Here is a 25,234-nt window from a genome sequence, read left to right on the forward strand (position 1 = left end):
ATTGATGTCGTTAATTTCATGTGAATAAACGATGGAACGGGATGAAGCATCATAGCGCCTACAAATATAGTTTCAAACTTTACTTTCAATTTCCCCTCCTTATTTTCATGTCCGCACTTTGGACCGTTGCGAAAGAAAGTAAAGAAAATTGAAAGGACGGAAGACATGATTTCATTTTCGGTGCCAGCTGCTATTTTGTGTGAAAGGCGTTGAACTTTGCTTCAACTTATTGGTCATGAACACATAGTGAATAATTCATTATTCTCGTACAGTGACTGCTGCTAAGTCAAATCCTATTAAACTTGGAATCAGTCGAAGGCTGTCTTACATTTGCACATAGAGTGATCAGCAGAGACTTTTAGGGTAAGTTATATAAATGCTTATATTCCGAATCAGCGTTGTGTATTATAATACATATAATGTGCATCTATATACTAGCTAGCTGCTGTCACATTACTTAAAGTAGATAAAATGTTTTGGACGACAAACGATATAACAAATTCACTTCACCGATAGTCGTGTGACAAGCCTTCCCTACGAAAGCTTAAACTTGAAGCGAGAATTAAGGTGCCTTGCTAAGGCCAAGAAGGGGAGGATGCGACTTGTTTAAGTTCAAGAAGTTTAAGCGTCCCCGATACTTTGATACAGTACTCATAATGAATATCGTTTGATGATTGATTTTTGTTTTACCTGACTGCTATAAGAAAGCATAGGCCTACATAATTATACTTGTAAGTAACCAGCCAGGGGACCGACGGCGTTAAGTCCTCTCCAAGGGTCTAGGTAATGAGGAGTAATTACTATTGCCATTTAAAAAAAAATCGGATGGCAGTCGGATGAGATAATAATAGTAGGTGATGAACTGTTTTAGCCGTTGGTCAAGTAAGTACAGGGGCGGATATAGCTTTTTGCCAGGGGGGGGGGGGGGGGTGACCGGCGAGGGCATTTTTTTGGGGGTACTATTTTGGTACTAATTTGAACCCCCGTAAGTGATGTTTTCCTGGCATCTACTAACATCTAACTGTGTAGGTCTGGCAGATGATGGCATTTTTCTATGCTCATCACATTTTCACTCGGCAGCCCAAGGGGGGGGGGGGGGGTTGACCCCCCCCCCCCCCCCTTGGGCTGCCGAGTGAAAATGTATAGATCCGCCCCTGGAGTGAGTTGGGCGCGTCACAGCTGCTCGTCCAACGTCCAAGTCTCTCCTAAATTAAGTTGGATCTGAGTTAATTTAAAAGATTTATTGTCATACTAGTTTGTTTGTTATATGCCACTGTTCACACAGGACAATATTGTGAGGTGATTTCTTTGGATTTTTTGTCTGTGTTTATGTGATTGCGATTTGTATGCCTACATGTAGTAGCTATATTGTACAATACATGTATATAGCAGTGTGTGTATACTAGTCAATGTTCTCATTCTATTCATCATGTTTACTGGCCCAATCATTCCGTGAAAGAATCCTGGAACTATTGAGTACAAATACAATAGATTACGTAAGTCATTTACAATGGCTCTGTGTGTGTGTGTTGGGTTTTTATAGACGTGTATCAATCAGATATGATTATTTACGTCTGGGGACCGACCTTTAAATGTCCCCATCCGAAAGACGTGACTCAGTTTCGAACCTGGGTGTCCTCGGCTGAATCAGTTTGTAACTTCCACTTTCAGCTGGATTACGGGCGCACGCCACAACGCCTAGATGCTCTCATTCGATCACAAAGTCTCTTATATATGCCAACTAGAGCTGTCTTGGTGTAGTGTCTATTGCACGAGCACTGGTAGCTATAAACTTGGTATCAGTACTCATTTGGTCAAAAGCTTTTCTCCTAAAGTGTGTTTTTAAATTCTCAGCTACATGTGAAATATGTTGGCAAAAGGATATCATATTTATACCCAACTCCTACTTGTGCCTCTACATTTCAATTGAGTTTTGTTCAGTGTGGGGACATACACCCCAATCCAGGTCCTTCCTCAACTAATAGTGAGGATCCCATGCACTACCATATTAATAGATAGAATCCATTTATACACTATACAACTTGAATTCTAAGCACTTCAAAATATCTTCATCTGTCCGGTCAACCTTAAGACCGTCAACACTACTGGGCCAGAAGGGATTAGACCACATAGCGAGGTCATTGACAGGTGGCTATCTCATTAACTCAGCTCTCAACTAACATAAGAAAAAGAGGATCATGGGGGACCAACAGGCACCGATTGGGGAAGTTTTCTGTATAGAGGGCGCAAGCAGCTACAAGTAGGACAGTGGGGCTTTAAACCAAATAGGCATTTGTAGAGGTCGCACCAGGCGATATCGGAAAGGTGGAAGGTGCACGTCGTCTGCAGCTACAGGAAACCGCGGTAGTCGACGAAGATCCGGTGACATTTGACCTCGGTCCAGAATGCCAGATCATTGAACAATAATACGCAAAATGTTTCTGTGACCTCATGATTTATGATCGAATAGATATATCGCAGCTGTGACAGAGACCTGGTTCATGGGCGATGATCGCGACAACACCCCCTTCCCCCGGACATTCCCCTAGCTCAGATATCCTAGCTCTACCCTTCAGAACTATGACTTCCCGCCCCCCCCCCCCCCCCACTCAGTGTTATTTATGGTACACATAACTATGCGTGTTCCCATCACCCCCCCCCCCCTTTCAGCATAAGTCCAGAGTGCCAATACGGGTAGATCTTTTTATGCCTCCGCCACCGAAGGGGGTGCCGGAGGCATCATGTTTTCGGGTTGTCCGTCCGTACGTCCGTCCGTACGTCCGTCCCGTTTGACCGTTATCACAATATCTCAAGAACCATTTAAGATTTAAACTTAAGACTCGGGAATAGTATTTATCACCATAGGGAGACGATCTGATTAGATTTTGGAGTACGTAGGTCAAAGGTCACAGGTCACAGAGGTCAACTTACGAAATTCCTTGTATTGAGTTTGTTAGCGCGATATCTCAAGAACCATTTGAGATTTAAACTTCAAACTTAAGGATAGTATGTATCACCATAGAAGACGATCTGATTAGATTTTGGAGCACGTATGTCAAAGATCAAGGGTCACAGAGGTCAACTTATGAAATTCCATACATTGAGATTGTTATCATGATATCTCAAGAACCACTGGAGATTTAAACTTCAAACTTAGTGATAGTGTGTATCACTATAGGAAAACAATCTGATTACATTTTGGAGCACGTAGGTCAAAGGTCAAGGGTCATAGAGGTCAACTTATGAAATTCCATACATTGAGATTGTTATCATGATATCTCAAGAACCACTGGAGATGTAAAAACTTCAAACTTGAGGATAGTATGTATCACCATAGGAAGACGATCTGATTAGATTTTGGAGCACGTAGGTCAAAGGTCAAGAGTCACAGAGGTCAACTTATGAAATTCCATACATTGAGATTGTTATCATAATACCCTTACAAAAATGTACCATGTAAAAACCATGGTTTCAGTACCATGGTTACCATGGTTCTCATGGTGGATGGTAATTTGGACATAGAACCATGGTTACCATGGTACTGAAAACCATGGTAACACCGAAGTATGATAACCATGGTTCAGTGTTAACATGGTGTTCGGTACCATGGTTACCATGGTTTTCAGTACCATGGTTACCATGGTTCTTTGTCCAAATTACCATCCACCATAAGAACCATGGTAACCATGGTTCAGTGTACCATGGTTCTCAGTACCATGGTTACCATGGTTTTTCAGTACCATGGTTCTTTGTCCAAATTACCATCCACCATAAGAACCATGGTTACCATGGTTCTCGGTTACCATGGTTCTCTGTACCATGGTTACCATGGTTCTCCTGTTACCATGGTACTTGTACTATAATGTTACTGCACGTACCCAGTCGCCTTTCCATTCTGCATGTAGCTTAATAAAAAGAAAGCATTGATTACATTGCATGATTGATTTTTTGTTATCATTTACAAATCTACTACATACATTAAGCACTTTCAACACAGTATTCCTCATAATATCTGCCAGCCCTTGATCATTTATCTTTGAAAGAACATGCTCGTCTGCAAAGTAGACACAAAAATGACAGGAGCTGGCATGAAGTCCACTTTCAGCACAATTATCCATTTTTCTCAAGGTTCAGCCACTACTCTCGTAAACATGATCTGTTAACAAAAGACATCACAATAATGTTGATCATTAATGTCAAATGATCATATGACGTATCAAACATCAAACAATGGAAACAGTATGTTTACTTTTTTTAAAGGCGTTTATTCAAACGAGCTAAAATCTAGCTCGCGTAAAATATATAAAACAATTTACAGTCGAAAACTGAAGTCTATTTCTATAGCGAAAGACTGCCGCTTGTTACATTATACATGACACTAAACACTTTCAGCACACAGCAATATTATAAGTAAAGTCGTTAGTCTATTTCTATAGCGAAAGACTGCCGCTCATATTCAAATTACATAGTACATTTTACAAACTATCCTTCCAGCGGAGGTTCGAGATTCGTTGATGATGTCGTACTCGAATTTGGTTTGAAGAAACAATTGGTAGCTAGGCCTACTTTCTATGGTAGATCATAGATGACGTCGGTAATCATGATACAGTTCAAAAATGAATGATGAATGAAAGCCAAGAGTCCGCAATGTCGATCGGATGCGAAGTCCATGTATGGTGATGGTGAAACTTGGTATAGAGAACGACGTCGGCGGTGATCGAAGACAGATCGAAAGTTGATAAATTCATCATTAGCCGGAGTCAGGATCAGACTTGCAAACGACGAAACGCAAATCGAAGACAAAGAAGGTAAAAAGAAGGTTCTTACCTTCAATAAAAGTTCGACGTCGACTGTGTTCAAAGACAGAACAAAAGTTGATAATGCCAATGTCCAATTCATTATTAGAGTTCGCAACAAACTTCAAAGTTCAAATCCCAAAAACGGTGGTCAACGACGAAGACATGGTGATGGTGGCGTTGATGTTTTGGTCAAGATGATGATAAAGAACGTCGATATGGAAACTACTCATTTGTCATGTTGCGTATATATCTGTAATTTAAAAAAGATAAGTTTGAATTAGAGTCTATAACAAAAACAAATATGAATATCAACAACTGTCAACATGAAATCACACATGCAGTCAAAGAGCAGAGGCAGACATGACATCGGTTGGCTTAATTCGTTAATTTGCTGGATTTTTATGCAGTATTCTATTCATTTTCTAAAAAGAATAAAACATTCAATCCTGCGAACAATGACACTATATACTAACAGTAAGAGTATGTGTATGTAAATGGACAAACTTTGCTTTGAATGATATGCCCCATAAACCCATCAAGATACTACAACAATTTACGTACATGGGATCATACATGTTCAGTCTTCACTGTTATCCTGTCGAAGTTGTTTGAATTCCCAGTTGACAATGTCATAACTAACTATCTAGACATCGACTAGATCTTTCTACATATTGTAAATAAAGAAGATGATTCTTAAACTTACCCATACTGTTGTAGAATAGCCGGGAAAAAAAGAATTCAGCATGATTTTGCAGATCTAAAACACCAAGAAACACACGAGGCATGAAGCTGGGTTGTGAATAGTGCATAGGCCTATAGCGGCATGTCCACAGTATACACTGCATGCACTGCACTGTATGATACAGCGATCCCTTCGGCACATTGCCAAAACCAATTCATAAATGCGGGAATGCTCACAGTGCGCTGCAAGGGCTGGTTGTGTGTATAGACGGTAGCTGTGTGCGCTAGCTGTATGGGGTTGGGGCTTGTAGGTATAGTCTTGACTTGTGCAGACCTTTATGATATTTCAAACTGTTGCACAATTTCTACATTTAAACACCATTGATAAATGGCCAAACGAAAGTTGACTTTTCCACATGTATAACCTCTTATTTATTATCTGAACGCAGAAATAAAATTAATCGGACAAACAAAACAAAAACAACATATTTGTTTCCCCCTTGATGGATATGTAAATTAATTGCAAAGAAAAGGAGAAAAATACATGCACCATGCTATAACAATACAGCCATGGTACTGAACCATGGTTAGAAACGTACAACTGCCAATTAAGTACCACAATGTACCATGTAAAAATTCGGAAGTACCATGGTATACCATGGTACTTGTCATATGACCGTGGTAATACCATGGTTCTTGCGTGGTAGTACCATGGTTAGAGACGAGTACCACAGGTACCATAGAGTACCATGGTACAAATTTGGAAGTACCATGGTATACGATGGTACTTGTCATATAACCATGGTAATACTATGGTTCTTTGATGGTAGTACCATGGTTAGAGTCGAGTACCACAGGTACCATGGTGGTACCATGGTTTTACCATTGTTATCATATCTCAAGAACCACTGGAGATTTAAACTTCAAACTTAATGATAGTGTGTATCACCATAGGAAGACAATCTGATTAGATTTTGGAGCACGTAGGTCAAAGGTCAAGGGTCACAGAGGTCAACTTATGAAATTCCATACATTGAGATTGTTATCATGATATCTCAAGAACCACTGGAGATTTAAACTCCAAACTTGTTTAAATTGCTCAATGGCGGAGGCATCATTTTCGACTGCTCGCAGTCAAAATTCCATCTAGTTTTCTTTTGTTATACGAGCCTTTAATTTCAGCACCCCCCCCCCCCCCCCCCCCCCTTTCAGCATAAGCCGGTGTGTAAAGTCAACACGGGCATCTTTTCTTCATAACGAGCCGGAGATTTTGGGAACACCAATTCGGTCCCTCCGTTCGGGGGGGGGGGGTATGACTTACATCACCACGCCAAGAGTGGGTCGTGTAGGAGGTGGTGTAGCTATATGCATCAAGCAGTCCTTTCAAATCAAGAGGTTTGAATCGGCCAGAATCTTCACATCATTTGAATATACTGATCACGCTAGTTGTCACCTTTCATTCATGGACAGATTCCAACTCGTCTTTTGGTCCTATATAATTATAGGCCACAACGAGCTGCTTCATGATAGTCAACACAGGCGCGTACGCAGGGGGGGGGGGGGTTGGGGGTTGAACCCCCCTTTGGTATTTTTATGTGTGTAAACCCCCCTAAACCCCCCCCCCCCCATTTGGATTTTTTTTTTTTAATTATAAAAAAAAAAAAAATTATGCCCATGGCTAACCTTAAAAAGATGACCTTACCCCCCCCCCCCCAACAAAGAAAAATGTCAATTTTTCAAATTTCGAGACCAAAAAGGGTCCTCTTACCCCCCCCCCCCCCCCCTTCCCCCCACTAAGCGACTTTTCGGCTGGCTGAGTCGTTGCGATTTTTTTGTGGACTCCAAAAAGAAAAAAGTGTCCGCTTACCCCCCCCCCCCCCCCCCCCACTGAGCGACTTTTCTGCTGGCTGAGTAGTTGCGATTTTTTTTTTGACCCCCCCCCCCCAAAAAAAAGTGTCCGCTTGCGTTATTTTTTTCTGCGGCACAGATTGGGGCTTTAAAAAAAAGGGGGGGGGTCTTGATTTAACCCTAACCCTATAACCCTAACCCTAAACTTTCCCATAGGCTCAACACGCACCTAACCCCAATCTGTGCCGCAGAAAAAATAACGCAACCGGGATACATACGATGTAGGCCTATACAGCTTTGGATTAAAGGGAAATCCAACCCAAATACACAACTAAACGAAAGCAGAAAATCAAAGAAGCAAACTGATGAAAGTTTCAATTTAATCTGACTAAATATAAGAAAGTTATGAATTTTTTAAAGTTGTAATCACTATACGTATGGGCACTTCAAATTGGCTGAAGCGGTAATGTCAATGTGATGTATTGCCGGACTACTTTCCCATCTGTTCCAACATATAAAAATGACTAAAAGATGCAGGGCTTAGGAGGGTCTATTCTTTTTAGAAGACCTATAATAATATGCTATCTAAAATATAATTCTTGTGTTTCATTTTGTAATAATTATAATCTCACCATGAGCAAATGAACAGGAACAGAAAGAATGGAAGTGGTTTTACCATACGGCTCTGACTAACATCGTCAGACATAGACGATTATGTAGGCCGATGTAATTGTGAAACACGTGAGTAAAACGCGGGGAAGTCCCCTTAGTAGTCTAGGAATCGGCACGTATCAAAAAACATGAAATGAAAGTGAAACAATAACGGAAATCCGCATGACACGATATTGATTTTATCATTTTTTATTTCGTTGTGGTTTTAATCTAATGAGGATGTCATATGTTCATCACGTGTCCTTCTGGTGTATTCTTTCACATGAACATGTATGTTCTTGCCCCATTAAAAAAAAATATATATATATTTTGCAGTTCTGCCATTTTGGAAATCATCACGTCTCCGTGATTTTCTGTCCATGTCTTCTCTTCATTTTTTCACTCTGCCCAACATTGTATTATCTGATTATTCCGTCATTCAATTTCACATATACTTGGTCACGGTTTTCGTACAAAATAATCGCAAAGCCCTGCCCATTTTGGAATGTCTATCATGAAATTAAAGTACTTGTATTTAAGTTATCCGATTATAACATCTTAGTGGGAAGCCTGCTATATTGAATTTATTTGTGAGACAATTTTCAAAAGTCAGTCAACCTTCTTGTCATTTTTATTTTCCTTGTAATCATGGCTCAGGGGGGGGGGGGGGGTAAGAGAACATTTTTTATGTTGTTTTGCTCCCAAAAATTTGAAAATCATGCCGGCCGCAAATTCGCTCAGTTGGGGGGGGGGGGGGGAGGGGCGGGGGATCATTAAAGAGAAGGTTAAGTTCTGGGAAGAGGTGAACAATGATTTGTGAGCGTTATCATTCTTATTATGCAAGTGTGAAAGAACATCAGATAAGACATGTTCCCTGAAAAGCATGGCTCTTCAACTGCTTTCATAATCTAAATATGTCATGTAACATCGTAAAAATCCAGGGTAGGATTTTTACGCAACGTGTTCGTGTAGTCCCATATACATCTTTCTGCATGTGTACAATGTTTGTAACTTTACCAAGACTGGGCCAGATTTCTTATCATTTTGATGATTCCAGAACCTTGCAATACACATAAATTCTTAAAGGCTAGATGATCAACCTTTTCTGGTCGATTCCACACCGTTTCTTTCACAATGCAATCGCACGACCAGAACTCAACTTCATCTTTAAGATCAACCTTTTCTGATCGATTCCACAATGTTTCTTTCACAATGCAATCGCATGACCATAACTGCATGGTAATCGAAAAATTCAAGCGAGAAATCCTGCACGCTAATCTAACTTCCATAGTTCCATTCCATTGGTTTAAGGTTTGAAAGTTGAAGCTCAATATTGTGTGAAAGCTATAACAGAAAATATAATCTTTATTTTGATAATTCCACGGGGGCGATTTTTTAATTTTGCAATCGCCCCCGTGAGCAACCTGACGGAGGCGATTATGACTGTAGCTCACGGGGGCGAATCGCCCACCGCCCCTGTGTATTTTGAGCCTTGCCACCGCCCCGTGTTTTTTTAGCCTTGCCTACTATATTGAATTTATCCGTGAGACAATTTTCAAAAGTTAGTTAGCCTTCTCGTCATTTTTATTGTCCTTGTAACGTTTGTCGCTTGAGAAAAGTTCAACGGTACAGTGAATTGTTAATGGTTCTCTTTTCAGGGGATCACTGCTTCGCCATGACTGTGAAAAAGGTTGCCGTTATCGGGGCGGGAATAAGCGGTCTGGTTTCGACTAAGACGTGTTTAGAAGAGGGGTTCGAACCTGTGTGCTTCGAGCAGACAGAACAATGTGGTATGTAGTTGACTATATTCTAAGTATTCCCCCAATTCTTGGGAAATTATTTGTTTATGTGCGTGAAAACAAATTTCGACCAATTGAATTGCTTGAATCATGCTGGAGCTTAGAACTTTTGAATTTGCATCTAGAAACTTCGCTCTTTAAAAAGCGAAGTTTCTAGATGGCGAGGTCTATTTTTTTTCCTTCAAAAAAAAAAGAGTCACTGAGCAGAATTCCGAATGAAAATCTTTTCATTTTAAATTTTCTCAAGTTATCTTTTCAAAAGTTCTAAGCTCCAGTATGATTCAAGCAATTAAATTTCATTTCATATAATGTAACGTTAATAATTTTGGAGGGTCTATTTTGAAGTTCAAAGCACTTTGGATAAATTTGTCGTACCTCAAAAGCATTTTTGACATATTTCCCCACAGTAAATGCAGGCGCGGATCCATGGGAGGGGGGGGGGGGGGGCAACGGGCCTGGCTCCCCGGTCAAATAAAAAAGATTTTTTTTATTTATTTATTTTTTTTTTTAAATACGAAATTTCTCACGAACTAGGAAAAAATAGTGCTCTTTCCCCTCCCCCCCCCCCCCCTCTGCTTATTCACCGGCTGGCTGAGTCGCAAATAAATATTTTCCCATGGATTGGACCCCTCTTGCCGCCGGCTGGATCCGTCACTTTTTTAATACTTTCCATGAAACGGAAAGTTTTGGCATTAGCCATGGGGAAAGAACTATATTGTTTCAAGTCATTTCATTTTACCCCTTCTTTAAACTTTTTTTGAAGAGAGAAATGCTTGAAGTGTATATTACTTTTTACCCAGGCGGTGTTTGGGTTACTAGTGACAAGCGAGCTCCGGGGACAGAGACGAGGGGCGCCATCTACGATTGCCTAATCACAAACTCCAGCAAGGAGATGATGTGTTTCAGTGACTACCCGTTCGATCCCTCTGTCTCACCATACATCCAGGGTAATCAGGTGCTCAACTACTTCCAGGGATATGCCAAACACTTTGGCCTTGAGCCGTATATTCGATTAAATACGAAGGTAGTTCGTGTTGAGCCTACAGAAGACTTCCAAAACACAGGTCAGTGGTTGTGCATAGCTGCAGATAGGGAGGGGCATGCATGGAGGGCACAACAAATGGTAAACAAGAGAGAAAAGGAGAAGGGGAGACCGAGAGAAAGAGGGGAGAGAGAGAGAGGGATAGGAGGGTAGAGCGATGGGAAGAGAGGAAAGGGAGAGAGGGAGGGAGGGAGAGAGAGACAGAGAGAGTAAGGGGGAGAACGCGGAGAGAGATGGAGAGAGAGACGGAGCGAGAGAGACGGATAGAGAATTAGAGAGAGAGAGAGAGAGAGAGAGAGAGAAAGAGAGTGTGGGAGGGGGAGGAGAAAGAAGGCAAAGGGGGGAAAGAGCCGATATTACCCCTCTCCAACACCCTTCCTTCACCGAGGGCTTTATCCTCTCCATTCCTGGTAACTTGTAAATGCTCATGGGAATCACGATAATGTTTTTTTATAAATAATTTTCATCCTTTGATTTGAATGATTTTTTCTTTTATGTAATTCTTTTGTATACACTTTGTTTTGCCAAATAAATAATAATAATAATAATAATATTTTATCCACATGGTAGAATAGATATCCCCCTCCCCCATCTCCCCATGTTAATGAGGGCAGGCATCATTCAAGCAGTCGTGGAGGCATGTCTCTAGAAATAGCCACAAAATAACCCTACTGATGCACACGGTAGGCCCACTGTATGTAAGTGGATGCAAAATTGCTACATTGCGATGTAGCTATTTTAAGAAACAATCCTCTACCACTGATTAAATAATGCCTACTGCTAATGAGACAGATGACACCTGGCAGCTTTACCATTAGATACACAAATACACGTCAGAAATAAGTCTTTCAGATATTTAAGTTTGCGATTTGTTATATAGCATCCTAGTCAACCGTCTCTAAAAAGGAGATCTCCTGCACTTTTCCACAGATAGTTAGGCTAATACTTTAAGTTCATAATACTATATCATAATTATGATTATTATAGAGTATAGAGAAATATTAAGTTCGTTATTGTATGTGTATAATCATGTAAATCACATGTTTTCATGAAGTTATCATTGTTTGCGTATTTGTTTCATACCTATAGGTTAAGATGTTCTTTGTTGATCAGTTATTGTTTCTGAAAAAATGCAGAAATAAAACGAAATTAGATATTTAAAAAATAGCTTAGGTTGCGAGTGGCGAGATAATAATCTGAACGTCCTTGTTACGTTCCCTTGAAGGTCAGTGGCATGTGAAGAGTCAGGTCCAGAGCGGCGAGGTCGACGAGGAGGTGTTCGATGCCGTGATGGTGTGCTCGGGTCTCCATAACAAGAGCTATATTCCATCATTCCCGGGAATGGATGAATTCAAGGGCGACATCGTTCACAGTTGCGACTTCAAGAACGGAGGGAAGTTCGCTGGCAAAACCGTCGTCGTCGTCGGTATGATATATCCTACATGCTCTTTTATCCTCTTCACTTCAGTAATATTAACGCTGCTCGATAATTTATGCGATACTCCTGTGCGTTGAAAATGTCTTTATATCTGTCTGTCTGTCTACCTTTCTATTTCTCTCTGCATGTCTGCCTGCCTGTCTCCGTTTCTCTCCCTCTTTCTCTCTGCATGTTATAAACTACTGATCGATAAACAGAAGGGGATATGCACCACCAATTTGGGCAAATGATTATCGGCTCTCCATTCTCCAACCTTATTTCAACATGTAACAAACTTTAAAAAAATAAACATATAAATAACAGCTACAACAATGGGGGCTTTGATAACATGTTGCTGAAGGCCCCTACTTGTAAATTGGATGGGGGGGGGGGGGGTCCTTGACCACCCCACCCACAAAATGGCCCCTAGAGGCATGTCCATCGGCAGAAATGCTGAATTCTTTCAAATCATCCTCGAAAGAAAGAAGAAAAGACAAATCATAATTTAAATAGTCTAATAGGTTTTCTTTATAAGACAGCATGCAAATTTAAACTACTATAGCGAATTCGATATTGAAATACTCGTATACTTCTAGCTTCGCAACGACGCTTTCCCTATACGTACTCTCTTTCTCCAATGGGAGGATGCGAAGGCTAATGTGCTGAGATTAGCAAGTGTGCGCATGTAAAAATGACGCCTGGCTGGAATGCTCCCCAGGGAGTGGAGAATGTGCATACATTGTGTGCGGGTAAGCCTGAATCCGGTGACCGGGGTAATAATATGATTGCAGGGCCCTCAGGGAGAACAGTATGAATACTGATGAGGCTACCCTGGGTAAAGAAGACATATTATTATTATTATTATTATTATTATTATTATTATTACTATTATTATTACTATTATTATTATTATTATTATTATTATTATTGGTACAGGAGGCTCTCATTCAGCTGGCGATGTGGCGGTTGACACGAGCAGGCATGCTAAAATGGTAAGACATTTCTTCTCCATCCCTTGAAAAAATAAAATATGATAGGCTGATGATATATTATATCATTGTATTCATAGATCGCATAATGATCGTTTCGGTTAAAAATGATGATACATATATAAAATGAAGAGATCAAGTGTGTATATGAAAATATAGTTTTGATGTTCGGATATAAAGCATTTTTACCCTATTCCATTCCTCTTTTCTTTCTACCATCTCCCACCCCCTCCTCTCTCTCTCTCTCTCTCTCTCCCTTTAATTATCTAATTCTCTTTCTTAGTAGTAGTAGTAGTAGTGGTGGTGGTGGTAATAGTAGTATAAGTAGTTTAGTTGTAGTAGCAGTAGTAGTAGTAGCAGTAGTAGTAGTAGTAGTAGTAGTGGTGGTGGTGGTGGTGGTACTAGTAGTAGTATTAGTAGTAGTCAGGAGCGTACGCAAGGGGGGGGGGGGGTTTTGGGTTTGAACCTCCCCCCCCCCCCTTTGGTATTTTTTTATGTGTGTATTTTGACGGAACCCCCCCCCCCCTTTGGGTTTTTTTTTAAATAAAAAAATAAATAAAATGAAATAAAAAAATTATACCAATGGCTGACCTAAAAAAGTATCCTCTTAACCCCCCCCCCCCCCCCCCCCCCGCTTATTCAGCGGCTGGCTGAGTCGAGTGCGAAATTATCGGGCCGATTTAAAAATGTTAACCCCCCCCCCCCCTTGAAAAAAATCCTGCGTACGCGCCTGGTAGTAGTAGTAGTAGTAGTAGTAGTAGTAGTAGTAATCTGTTCTATGTAATATCTCAACTCCTGTATATCACCTTATCCATCAGACCTACCTGGCGATGAAGTCGGGCACGACAGTTTTACCAAGGCAGGGTCCTGGGGGCGCTCCAATTGATACCTACGTCAATCGTCGCGTCAGGGGCTTGGTACCGCTAGCCCTCTGGAAGAAATGGATGAAATCAGTCATTGCTAACCGGCTCGATATGGAGAGTCTGGGTCTTCAATCGGATAGACCTCTCTTCGCTTCCACCAGCCTCATGGTTAACGATGAAATAGGGGTAAGAAAATCCCTATCCTGCATCTGCATAATTTAGTTTATCTGAAATCCCATTGAAGCATCCCAAAAACACCATTTCGGGAAATCGTCGATTTTGGGGGCTGCCATTTACCCTACTGGAAAAACACATTTAAAAAACGGCGGTCTTTGCTCGTTTCGCTTTTGTTGATGAGTTGTGCGCAGGCGCCACTTTTCGCTGTCCTGCATAATTAATGCGTTAGGACGGAAACGAGGAGAGTCACGTGGGCAAAAAACCGGTATCGTACCGAAGTTTCAAAAGCGGTCATTAACACTGCAAATATCTGTGAAATTTCGGCAGGCGTTTAAAAATAAAGACATCAGAGGTGAATTTTCATCTTGTATGCTATGTTACTACCGACAAAACACCGGAATGTCAGAAAAAATTGACGATTTGTGCTTGCAGTGTAAATGCAGCTTTCCAGTGTTTGGTAGAGTAGTCAATGTTATAAGATGTGGCGTGGATCCTAATCAAACGATTGGTTGAAAGCGTACACGTGACCAGGTATTTCGTTTGCCTAACGCGTACTTTGGATAATGACCGGTCATTAGTAAAATCATGTTATAAAACATCATTTTATAAAACAAATAAAACATAATCTTATAAAACAAATAAAACATAATCTTATAAAACAAATAATACACACATTTTTGTTCGGGCATTAGTAAAATTACCCACACTCAAAACAGTCCAAATACCCTCGACTACCGCCTCGGGCGTGTTAGACTGTTCCAAAGGTACCTCGTGTGGGTAATTTTACTAATGCCCTAACTGCTGTGTATTATTTGTATAATAGTAAATTTCGAACAAGTCTCATGTCATGGAGCGTGAAGACTGGAGCTATACAAATAGTTTCCACTGCTTTCAAAAATGGCAAACAAATGGTAAACAGATAACAACCAATTTGTATGCAGTGTAAAGATGATTTAAGTTATCAGCCATATTAGACTGTTCTTGAAAAGGCACAAAGAGTAGAAATTACTAACAAACATTTCTGTTCTGTGGCGATGGATGAGATCGAAGAAAGGTATCATAGCTAATCGTCTAAGGCAGCGTTTTTCAACCTTTTTCCAGTCACGGCACCCTTTCAGAAATTAAAAGTTTCGCGTCACCCCAATCCCAAATTGATCACAGAATATTAAATGTGCATCACTCTGAAACTTGTCCAGTACCATGTACACATTCACGAGCATATTATGTATATAAGTATTGTGAGCGAGCGAAAAATTGCACCTTTACAATAAAGTTAAAAATAATATTTGTACTCAACACTGGATGAGATATAAAATATAATGTATGCGGGCACCCCGCCACGAAAGATACATAAATATGAAGATATTTGGGCATCCCGTTGCCTGAAATTATCCCGTTTCGAAATGTTGCGAGCGAGTAAAGTGAACATGTCAGAAATGCAATTTTGATATAAAAGGTATAGATTATTATTCGTGCACGTCGCTTTAAAATAGAATGATATTCGGGCACCTCGTCGCTAAAAATATGGACGTATTCAGATACTTGCTGCCTTTATCATCCCGTTTCTAAAAAATGCGAGCGAGCGAGGAAAAAATACTCTTAATTATCTAATAATGATATTCCCTCACAAAATGACATATTTAGCGGTTTTTGATATTTGGTGTTTCACGAAGTCGACGTTTTTTTTATGCAACTGAATTTCTCTCGCGCCACCCCTAGAGCTGTTTTGTGGCACCCCGGTTGAAAAACGCTGGTCTTAGGATAATGTTGGTCTTGGACAGTTTATAAGACGCTTTTCGCTTCTACTAGTCTGTGGCTTGAAAATGACCTCATGTGTCTCGGCAAAGAATAGTAGTCCTTGATATCTTTTTCCATTTTCCACTAGCGTATCTGTAGATGATTTGGGGCTGAGGCGATGGGGCATTTTCTCTTCACTAATTCTGTAAACTTGTTGCCCAGAATATGAAAATGTTTGGGCACCTCGCTGCTTGAATGTGAGTTTGGTGACGGTTGCCCGCTTGTTGTTGGTGTCCGAATTCTCGGAGCTGAAGCCCGGCCCTTTTTACCTCGTACATGAGGTACGCCTACTGTAATAACAAGCCTACAATCCAAATGATACATCATTTAAGACAGAAACCCCACGAACATCCGAACATCCCCACGAACATACAGCGAAAAGAAAACGACTATTTCATTTTTTGTTCCATTTTTCTTTTTCATCTCAAGGTTCGGATTTGGTGTGGTGCTCTCAAAGCGAAAGCCAACATCGCTCGCTTCACCGAGACCGATGTCATCTTCGTCGACGGTACGGTGGTTGAAAACGTCGATGCGGTCATCTTCGCGACTGGTTATGAATTCAAATTCCCCTTCATCGACAAGTCTATTCTGCAAGGTTCATGTTTGCATAGGCCTACTTATTTTTGTTGACATTTTTTTTTGGGGGGGGGGGGGCGGGGGAGATCATTTTCAAAGTAATTATTTTCACGAAAGTTGTGAATGGACAGAAGTCTAAAATACTTGTATCTGGTTGGGCAATCAGGGTCGATATGTTTTGCTTACTGCATCCCTCGGTGTGCTCTAGGGCGTGTATGTGTTGCGTGTATGCGTGCGTGCGTGTGCACACGTGTGCTTGTGTGATAATATATATTTTTTTATATCATGCATCAAAAATTTATTGGTTTTTGATTGGTTGAGAGCTCGTCACGTGACCAGAAATATTTCAACTATTTTTAAGGTTGCTCTGAAAAAGTACTATTATATAAGAGTACCATTTGGGAGTACCAGTTGGAAAAAAAATGTGATTTTTTTTTTCTTTTTTTTCTTTCTTTTCAAATCTTAATTTAATGAAAACTAAATATTTTAAATCTCTTTTGATAAAAATTAACATTTTTTAGATTCTATTATTTTTTTATTTTTTTTTCTTTCTTTTCAAATCTTAATTTAATGAAAACTAAATATTCTAAATCTCTTTTGATAAAAATTAACATTTTTTAGATTCTATTATTCTTTTAGTTTTTTAAAATACATTTTTGATGCAGGATATAAAACAAATATACCATGCCTTCTATTCGAGGTACCGGTTAAAATTATGGGGCTCGGTGACTCCAAAAGGACCATTTCCTTCTGGGGCTGAGGGGTATTGGAGTCATCTCCTGCGCATAGTTTTAACCAGAACCTCTCCAGACAATGTATATTTGTATAATATTAAAAACATTGATTATAGCTTGTCAGCGTATCTACAAAAATGATGACTTTTATGCAATTGGTACTCGTTGGAATAAGCAATTGAATATCCTATGACATATTTGAAAATCTGACAAACTTTTACCGTAGGCTAGTGGACAATATTTATCAACGATAACTGACAGGGGGTTCTTTTGTGACACGTGCGTTTTTGAAAACAGACATATTAAGTATTGCAGGACATTACATGTACCTAGTACTTAATCAAAACTAAATCACACAAAAGAAATAAAATTGCCTTTAATTGTGTTGACTTGCCCCCTTTCAAGCTTTAGTCCCAAATAGGCACTTTAGAGGGTCAAAAATAAATGTTAAACAAAGTAGCACCCTCAATTTTTTTTTTTTTTTTAAAAACTATTTGTATGCTTGTCAGATTTTTTCTGACTTGTTCCCTCTCTTTTACAAAACTTTAAATCCGCCTCTATATCATCGGCCTACATACCTCTTTCAAAATAATTGTGTCCAATGCCTGCTCCCTTTAAACACTGTTTTATAGAGACTTATGCCGAGCTGGAGCTCTACTGGCACGTTTTCCCGCCGCGCCTAGCCCACCAGACGATCGCCTTGGTCGGTGCTACCAACGCGGTGGGTGCCCAAGGACCTATGTATGAGCTCCAGGCCCGCCTGGCTGGCCGAGTCTTCAAGGGTCTAGTGGAACTACCATGCCAGGAGATGATGCTGGAAGATGTAGCGAGGAGGAAAAATATCTTCAAGAAGATCTACGGCCATCCTAAAGTACATGTAAGCATACCTGAGGTTTGATATATCGCAGGTTCGTGTAAATAGCTACGAGAGCAGTTGCCCCATTAGATTGCAAACGAAGAGAGAGAGAGAGAGAGAGAGAGAGAGAGAGAGAGAGAGAGAGAGAGAGAGTGGGGAAGGGGGAGGGGGTGAAGGCAACGTACGTGAAAAGAAGATGAAAAGCCCATCATACCACACCCTCACCATATTCGATAGCATTGTTCCCTAGCTAGCCCTCCTATCTTATCCACCCGTTGGGGGAGCGAGAGGAGTGTGAAAGATATACTTTGATAGGTCCGTTGCTCCAGAACAAATGCATATAACACTTGCTGGTGGAGAAGGGGCATTATTTTGCTGTTGTTCTCACGTGGGAAAGTATTGTCTGCAGGTATAGAAAAGAGCACTCTGTGCGTCTAAATAGGTTTGAATATTCATTACCGAATACACTTCTTGCTAATCGTGGGAGGGACACGCCCCTACTCCCCCCTCCCTTACAAAAGTGTGAGAAGGGGGTAAATACCATGTAATAAGGGTAAGAATATGAACACATGCCATGAATTTCCATATATTTCTCTTCTTTTCTTTACTTCTTGACTACCATGTCTAGTTTCCACCCATCCCATACTGTGATATGATTGCTGCGAAGCTCGGATGCCTACCGCGGTTCACGGATCTCCTCATGTCGGATCCCATACTCGCCTACAAATTCTTCTTCGGTCCCAATTACCCGCCCTTCTACCGACTGGTAGGCCCCCATGCGTGGCCCGGGGCCCGGAATGCCATCATGAAGGCTAAACACAACACAGATACACCGACCAAGACCCGGAAAGTTCAAAGCCCTGGAAGTGATCAATCGAGTACATTTTTGATATTGTTGTTGTTGGTTATTCCTTTGTCCATCTTCCTGATGACAATTACGTAATTGCGTAAACAGAAAGTTTATGAATTTCGAACATTGGCGGATCCAGGGGGCACCCCCTCCCCCCCCCCCCAACAAAAAACAAAATGGCTGACGACCCTTTTAATGCTTGCCACAGAATGCTAAAGCCAAAGCAGCACGCTCCAAACCTCGTAGCATTTTTCCGGACATGTGCCCCCCCCCCCCCCCCGTTTACCAGAGAACCCTGAATCCGCCACTGTTGTGCATATCAAAATGCAATGATGCCCACAAGGCCACAATCATCTTTTCTTAACGACAAGTGTTCTCCGAATATTGTGGACTGTTGATGCAATAAACGCCCTCAACTGAAAATGCAATTTTAGGGCGATTTGGCGAGAGGGCGAGGAGTTAAAGAAAAAAAATCATTCACGCAGGAAATAATATGCAGGAACGGAATAATGTTGTTTTTATAAGAAGGACAATTTATATTTGAATGGAATATTTTAATAGAGAACGCGGTGTGTAAAACCAATTTCGGATTAAATGCGAGGGGACGTTTCCTCTTTCACATTAAATAATAATTTGATGTTCAACTTGATACATGTATGAAACATAATGAACGAAATTTGATATAATCCTGCAATTATGCATGTACCTCAGTACATGTACATGCACAAAGCATTTTGTATTTTCCATATACTATTGTTAGGTCAGGTTTGATACCAAGCAAAGATGCTGGTTTATTTAGTCAACTGACTTATCGATCACCAAAATTTCAACCTCTTTCTAATATTCTAAGTATAATGATAATAATAATAACGTTTTATTTACCCAGGGTAGCCACTTCAGTTACGAAACTGCTCTTCCAGCGGGCCCTGCATAACATAATATGTTATTACTACCCTTCTCCAATCTAATATGCTAAGCGCCTAGCTAGAAGGCAGAAGGTCACATTGTTATAAGTCTTTGGTATGACTCGGCCGGGGTTCGAACCACGACCACCCGTTCATGAGGCGGGCGCTCTAACCACTGAGCCACCATGCCATGTGTATTAGTGGATAAATGACAGACAAAAAGCACGAGCATGTTATCTTCAAATCAGTTCATCATTTTCAATATTTCAATACAGAATTACAATAATCCACCCGGATTGGAGAATGTTGCGCTCCATAAGGCCTGTTTCTAAAAAAAAGAAAAGCCTCTAATGTTATGCAGATATGAAGTAGTTTATTTGCATACCATGTTTTTCATAGGGTTGTTTGCATATTTCATTTGCATATATCAGTGTTACGGTAAGGGTTACGTCAGTGGCTAATTATTATTTTTTAGCATGCCTCTATCATGGCTGATTAAATAATGCCTACCGCGTTGGCTCTTAAGTAAACTGACCCTTATGTTTTTGTACAATTATGATGGTATTTTTTGTCTGCTTGTCCGTCCACCCCGCTGTCACATTATATAAGAACCTAGATGATTTTCTGAGACATAAACTTACCGGTACCGGCATATACCTATTTTATAATTTTGTTATTAATTTGATATGGATTTAGCGAATCCTCTTTATGTTTCAGTGTGGAAAAGGAGAATGTTATGTATATTCATGAGCATTACTGAGTTATTTACATTTGATACATTTTTCCAATACAGTACATGACATTGTATATAGAGAATGTATAAGAAATGAAGTTACACGATGAATGCATACATTAAATTAATATAGATAAACACGATATAGGAGGGTTTCGGCGTAAGCATGAAGCCTGGTGTGTTTGCAGCCCTCAAAAAAAAGAAAATAAAAGGTAGATAATGACTTGCTATTATAAGAAAGATAGAACAAAAGGGTGAAAACGCTGGTTTTCTAGATACAACAATAATGACACCTGTCGATATAATAAGACGCCGGTTTATACAGTTAATGATGATAGGTCATGGGCGATAACAGTTGAATAAACATTTACATTTATACAAAATGAAGAGTCTAAGTCCTACTGTAACATGTATTGAAATATGTCTTTCATTGTATATGAAATATTATCCTATATTATTGTTCTTGAACAACAAGTAATCTACAGACTTTACTTCCCTTTGTTTTTGAATTTTGTGTGTGTCTTTGTTATGAATAAAGATAATAATAATAATAATAAAGACGTTATAAAGCGCTTACCACCGAAGTCTCTAAGCGCTATAACAAACAAAATAGACTAATAAACAATTACATATCAAACAAAACAAAAAAGTGCAAATAAACCTACAAATTACAATACATATGGAATACACATCAAAGTGAACAGAGTTAATTAATCATCGAAAGCAATTTTGAATAAATGTGTCTTAAGACTAGTTGTCTCGCCTGCGTAGCAAAAAAGCGAGACATAGGCCCCGCTTTTCCGGTGACGGCTGCGACGGCGTCAACATCAAAAACTTAGGTCACAAAGGTCACAAAGTCAAGGTCAAAGGTCATTTCAGGTCAACAGACTTAGACTATGTTGCGGCATCATTATCGAAAACTTAACCTAAGGTTAAGTTTTTGAATTTTTGATATAATTTTGAAAGTATAAGTTCTTAGTCAATGAAACTTGGACTATAGGGTAATCAAGTATCCCCAATCATGTGTGTAGAAAGCTAATGTCAAATGTCATTTTAGGTCAACAAACTTAGACTTTTTTGTGGCATCAACATCAAGATTTTGAATTTTTAGTATATTTTCAAAAGTGTTTGTTCAAATTCCATGAAACTTGTACCCAAGTCATATGACACAAATTCCAGGTCACAAGGTCAAAGGTCATTTTAGGTCAGTAGACTTGGATTATGTTTTCACAACTTAATTTGAGAATAAATGAATCAATTGTTGTTATTGGTTCATGATTCTTAATCAATATTCACTTCAAAATTCTGATTATATTCAGAGGATTTCATTTTTTTGCGGCCTGCTAATGGGCCACCCTGCCTATAAATAATGTTCCAACCTCAATTTTTCATCATATCAAATTGCGTAATACAGGCGAGACCGCCGAGAGCGTTTCCCTTGTTTTGAATAGATTAACAGTAGTGACAGTTTTTGACATCTAAAGGTAGTCTGTTTCAGAGTTTAGCAGAAGCTTTGCAAAAAGAGCGATTACCTTAAGAGTTGACACAGAAGTAGAAGACGATGCTGTAAAACCATGACTATACAGTAGGGCCTGCGGGTGCACCATGTGAGAGAGAGAGGGAGGAAGTTGAGGAGTCCTGAAAAGGACTCTCGGTAATCTTTCTTGAGAGTGTGTAGTCCTGAAAAGGACTGTTGGTGTAGTCTTGAAAAAGACTGTTGGTTATCTTTCTTAGCTTAATATAGTTCTAAGGAGAACTTCTTGACATTTAGATTACCACTTGCTGAATAAAACTTAGTCATTCGACTTTCAATTTAGTTGTCGATAATTTGTAATTACATTTCTCTAATATACGTCATGTCTTCACTTATTATGCAATTTGTAATGTTATTTCTAAAGATTGTATAAACTTGGGAAAGGTTCCAATATTTTATTCTTGATTTTGCTTCTGTTTTCACAACTGTCACCGTGCTATATCCTCTAACACACAGGGATGTATGTTTCGACTTGCAACAGATCGACGAATGGATTTTTTTTTTATTTAGCATACGTCATGCGTGTACCGTGAGTAGTCCAGCCACTAGGACGCTCTAGCGTTGTGGGAGAGGGGTACGCGCCCTGTATCTACGTCACTGCACTTACGTGTATTTCGTGCCATATCCTCGTAACAATTAACGACTGCTTTATCCTGTTCGCTGGTAAATTTAGTACCGTTTTAAAATGCTGGTACAAGGTTGTACTTGAGTCGAAATCTTTCATAAAGATTAGTTTGATAAGCTACTTTTATAAGTATGCACAAATTGGAGGCTACGGGCCACGATGTTTGTGTTTGCATTATCTACGAGCTTCGTGCCATTTCTTGTATTGGCCCTCGGGGGCAGGCCGGGGCAAATCCGCACAGAGGCTGCTCGGAGGTTGTACGGAAATCGTGCAATTTCAATGCAGTAACCGTGCAGCTAGTCTCCGCAGCATCCGCAAGGAAATCGTACGGAGCCCGTGCAGCTTCCGTTCAAAGGTTGCGCGGAGAACGGCGCCGTGACCGGGCAGCCGCCGTGCCGTTTTTTGCCTCCATGTTCACCGAAAAATCGTGCGTTTGCTGCACGATCAGCGAGAGTCCTCCGCGCGATGCCCGTGCGGGGATTGCGCAATGACGCCTACAACATATCTACGGACTAGGGGCTTACGATTTTTCAAATTTGTACAACTTTCTGCGAAACAAAATAGTGGAGGCCGCGGAGCCCCGCGGAGCCCGCGAATCCATACTAAAATCTCACGGAGGCCGCACGGAAAAGGGGATACGACAGGATACGGGCTCCGTAGACTAATCGCAGGCCAAGTGTAATCCAGGCATTATAGGACGCTCTAGCATTGTGGGAGAGGGGTATGTGCCCTGTATCTACGTCACTGCACGTACGTGCATTTCGTGCCATACCCTCGTAACAATTAACGACTGCTTTATCCTGTTCGCTGGTAAATTTAGTACCGTTTCAAAATGCTGGTACAAGGTTGTACTTGAGTCTTTTATAAGTATGCACAAGTATGCATGGTGTACCATGCAGAATCTAAAAAAAATATGGGGGCGATTGTATTAATTATTATAGATAAATATAGATGCACAGTGGCGTATGCACAATTGGGCAGAGCAGGTCAAATTGTTTCAATGACATTGTGCAATGTACATTGCTCTTAATTGTACAATCAGAGACAAGTGAGACACCTACCCCACCCCCCACACACACACCATAAACGTTGGTGTGATTCCACCATCACTACTGTCCAGGGGCAGCGATTTATTTTCATGACCGGGGGGGGGGGGACGAAATGCGAGGGACGGGAGCAGTGGCGTAATGAGCAAAAACGTTTTTTGGGGGCAGACAAAAAATCCGCATCACCACCACTCTCATGACACGCAAGCCCTGGGAACGTTTTTCAAAGTGGGGGGGGGGGGGCTTAAGTATTTATGATCAGGTAGAGCAAAGCAAAGCAAAGTGAAGTGGCCATTTACGTCCATGAGTCTATTCATATCAACTTAGTTAGTCATGATTCTCTTGAACGTTTAGAAGCATTGTGCATAAAAGTTTGTTTGAAGAACACGAAGCCAATTATTTTTTTAAACAGGTATAGACCACCAAATTCAAAAGTCGAGGTTTTTAATCACTATGAGGACTTTTTGGTTTTTGCAAATGGTCTCAATGGGCAACTCATTATTATGGGTGACATTAACTGTGATATCACGAAAAAAACCTTTTGAAGGAAATACGAAAGTCTATAATCAAATAAATGATATATATTGTTTGAAACAGGTAAATGATACATTGTATACAAGAGTAACCGATAGATCCTGCACACTTGTTGACCATATGTTAAAGGATTATCCCGATAAGGTGAAATCGTTCAGAACATTTGAATCGTTCAGAAAGTCGAGAAATGTAGATTTAGAAGCTTTCAGGTCTGATTTGCGTAATCAAAACTGGAAGAAAGTAAAAGAGTTTAGTGATATAAATGATGCAGTTAGTGAATGGGACAAGTTGCTGTTAGAAGTAGTTAACAAGCATATGCCATTAAAGACAAGACGAGTGAGAAAAAAACCCTCCCAATGGATGAACAGTGAAATACTTTCTTTAATGAAACAGAGAGATAAAGCAAAACTGAAAGCCAAAAAGAGAAACAGTGATGACTTATGGAAACTCTATAAACGCATGAAAAATAAAGTTACCACCGAGATAAGAAAATCCAAACGTAAACACATATGTGATAAACTATCTGAAGTCACCAATAGAAATGAATCTTGGACAACACTCAAAAGTTTAATGGGTAATTGTAATTCTTCTAACAGCACTTTTCCGAAAGAAAATTCAAGTGTAATAGCGAATTAGTTTAATAATCACTTTGCAGATATAGCGACAAATGTATGCACAAATAACACAAGGGCTAATAATCGGCTTTATTCACATGGTGAAAAGGTTTCTGACAGAAAATTTAAATTTGTTAATGTATCTCAATCTTATGTCTTGAAAC

The 25,234-nt window shown here is 40.1% G+C and overlaps 1 protein-coding gene across 1 annotated transcript; it reads left to right on the top strand.

Annotated features, from left to right (window-relative positions):
* Nucleotides 1-13: 13 nt before the first annotated feature.
* On the top strand, nucleotides 14-19,238 carry LOC582581 (dimethylaniline monooxygenase [N-oxide-forming] 2). Its single transcript, XM_030997938.1, has 9 exons — nucleotides 14-363; nucleotides 9,638-9,769; nucleotides 10,579-10,842; nucleotides 12,046-12,246; nucleotides 13,174-13,229; nucleotides 14,045-14,275; nucleotides 16,493-16,658; nucleotides 18,006-18,250; nucleotides 18,858-19,238. The coding sequence occupies exons 2-9, from the start codon at nucleotides 9,655-9,657 to the stop codon at nucleotides 19,170-19,172; spliced, it is 1,593 nt and encodes a 530-aa protein (XP_030853798.1). The 5' UTR covers nucleotides 14-363; nucleotides 9,638-9,654; the 3' UTR covers nucleotides 19,173-19,238.
* Nucleotides 19,239-25,234: the final 5,996 nt, after the last annotated feature.

This window comes from Strongylocentrotus purpuratus, unplaced genomic scaffold, assembly GCF_000002235.5.
Source record: "Strongylocentrotus purpuratus isolate Spur 01 unplaced genomic scaffold, Spur_5.0 spur5_scaffold_4, whole genome shotgun sequence".
NCBI classification, from domain to species: Eukaryota; Metazoa; Echinodermata; class Echinoidea; order Camarodonta; family Strongylocentrotidae; genus Strongylocentrotus; species Strongylocentrotus purpuratus.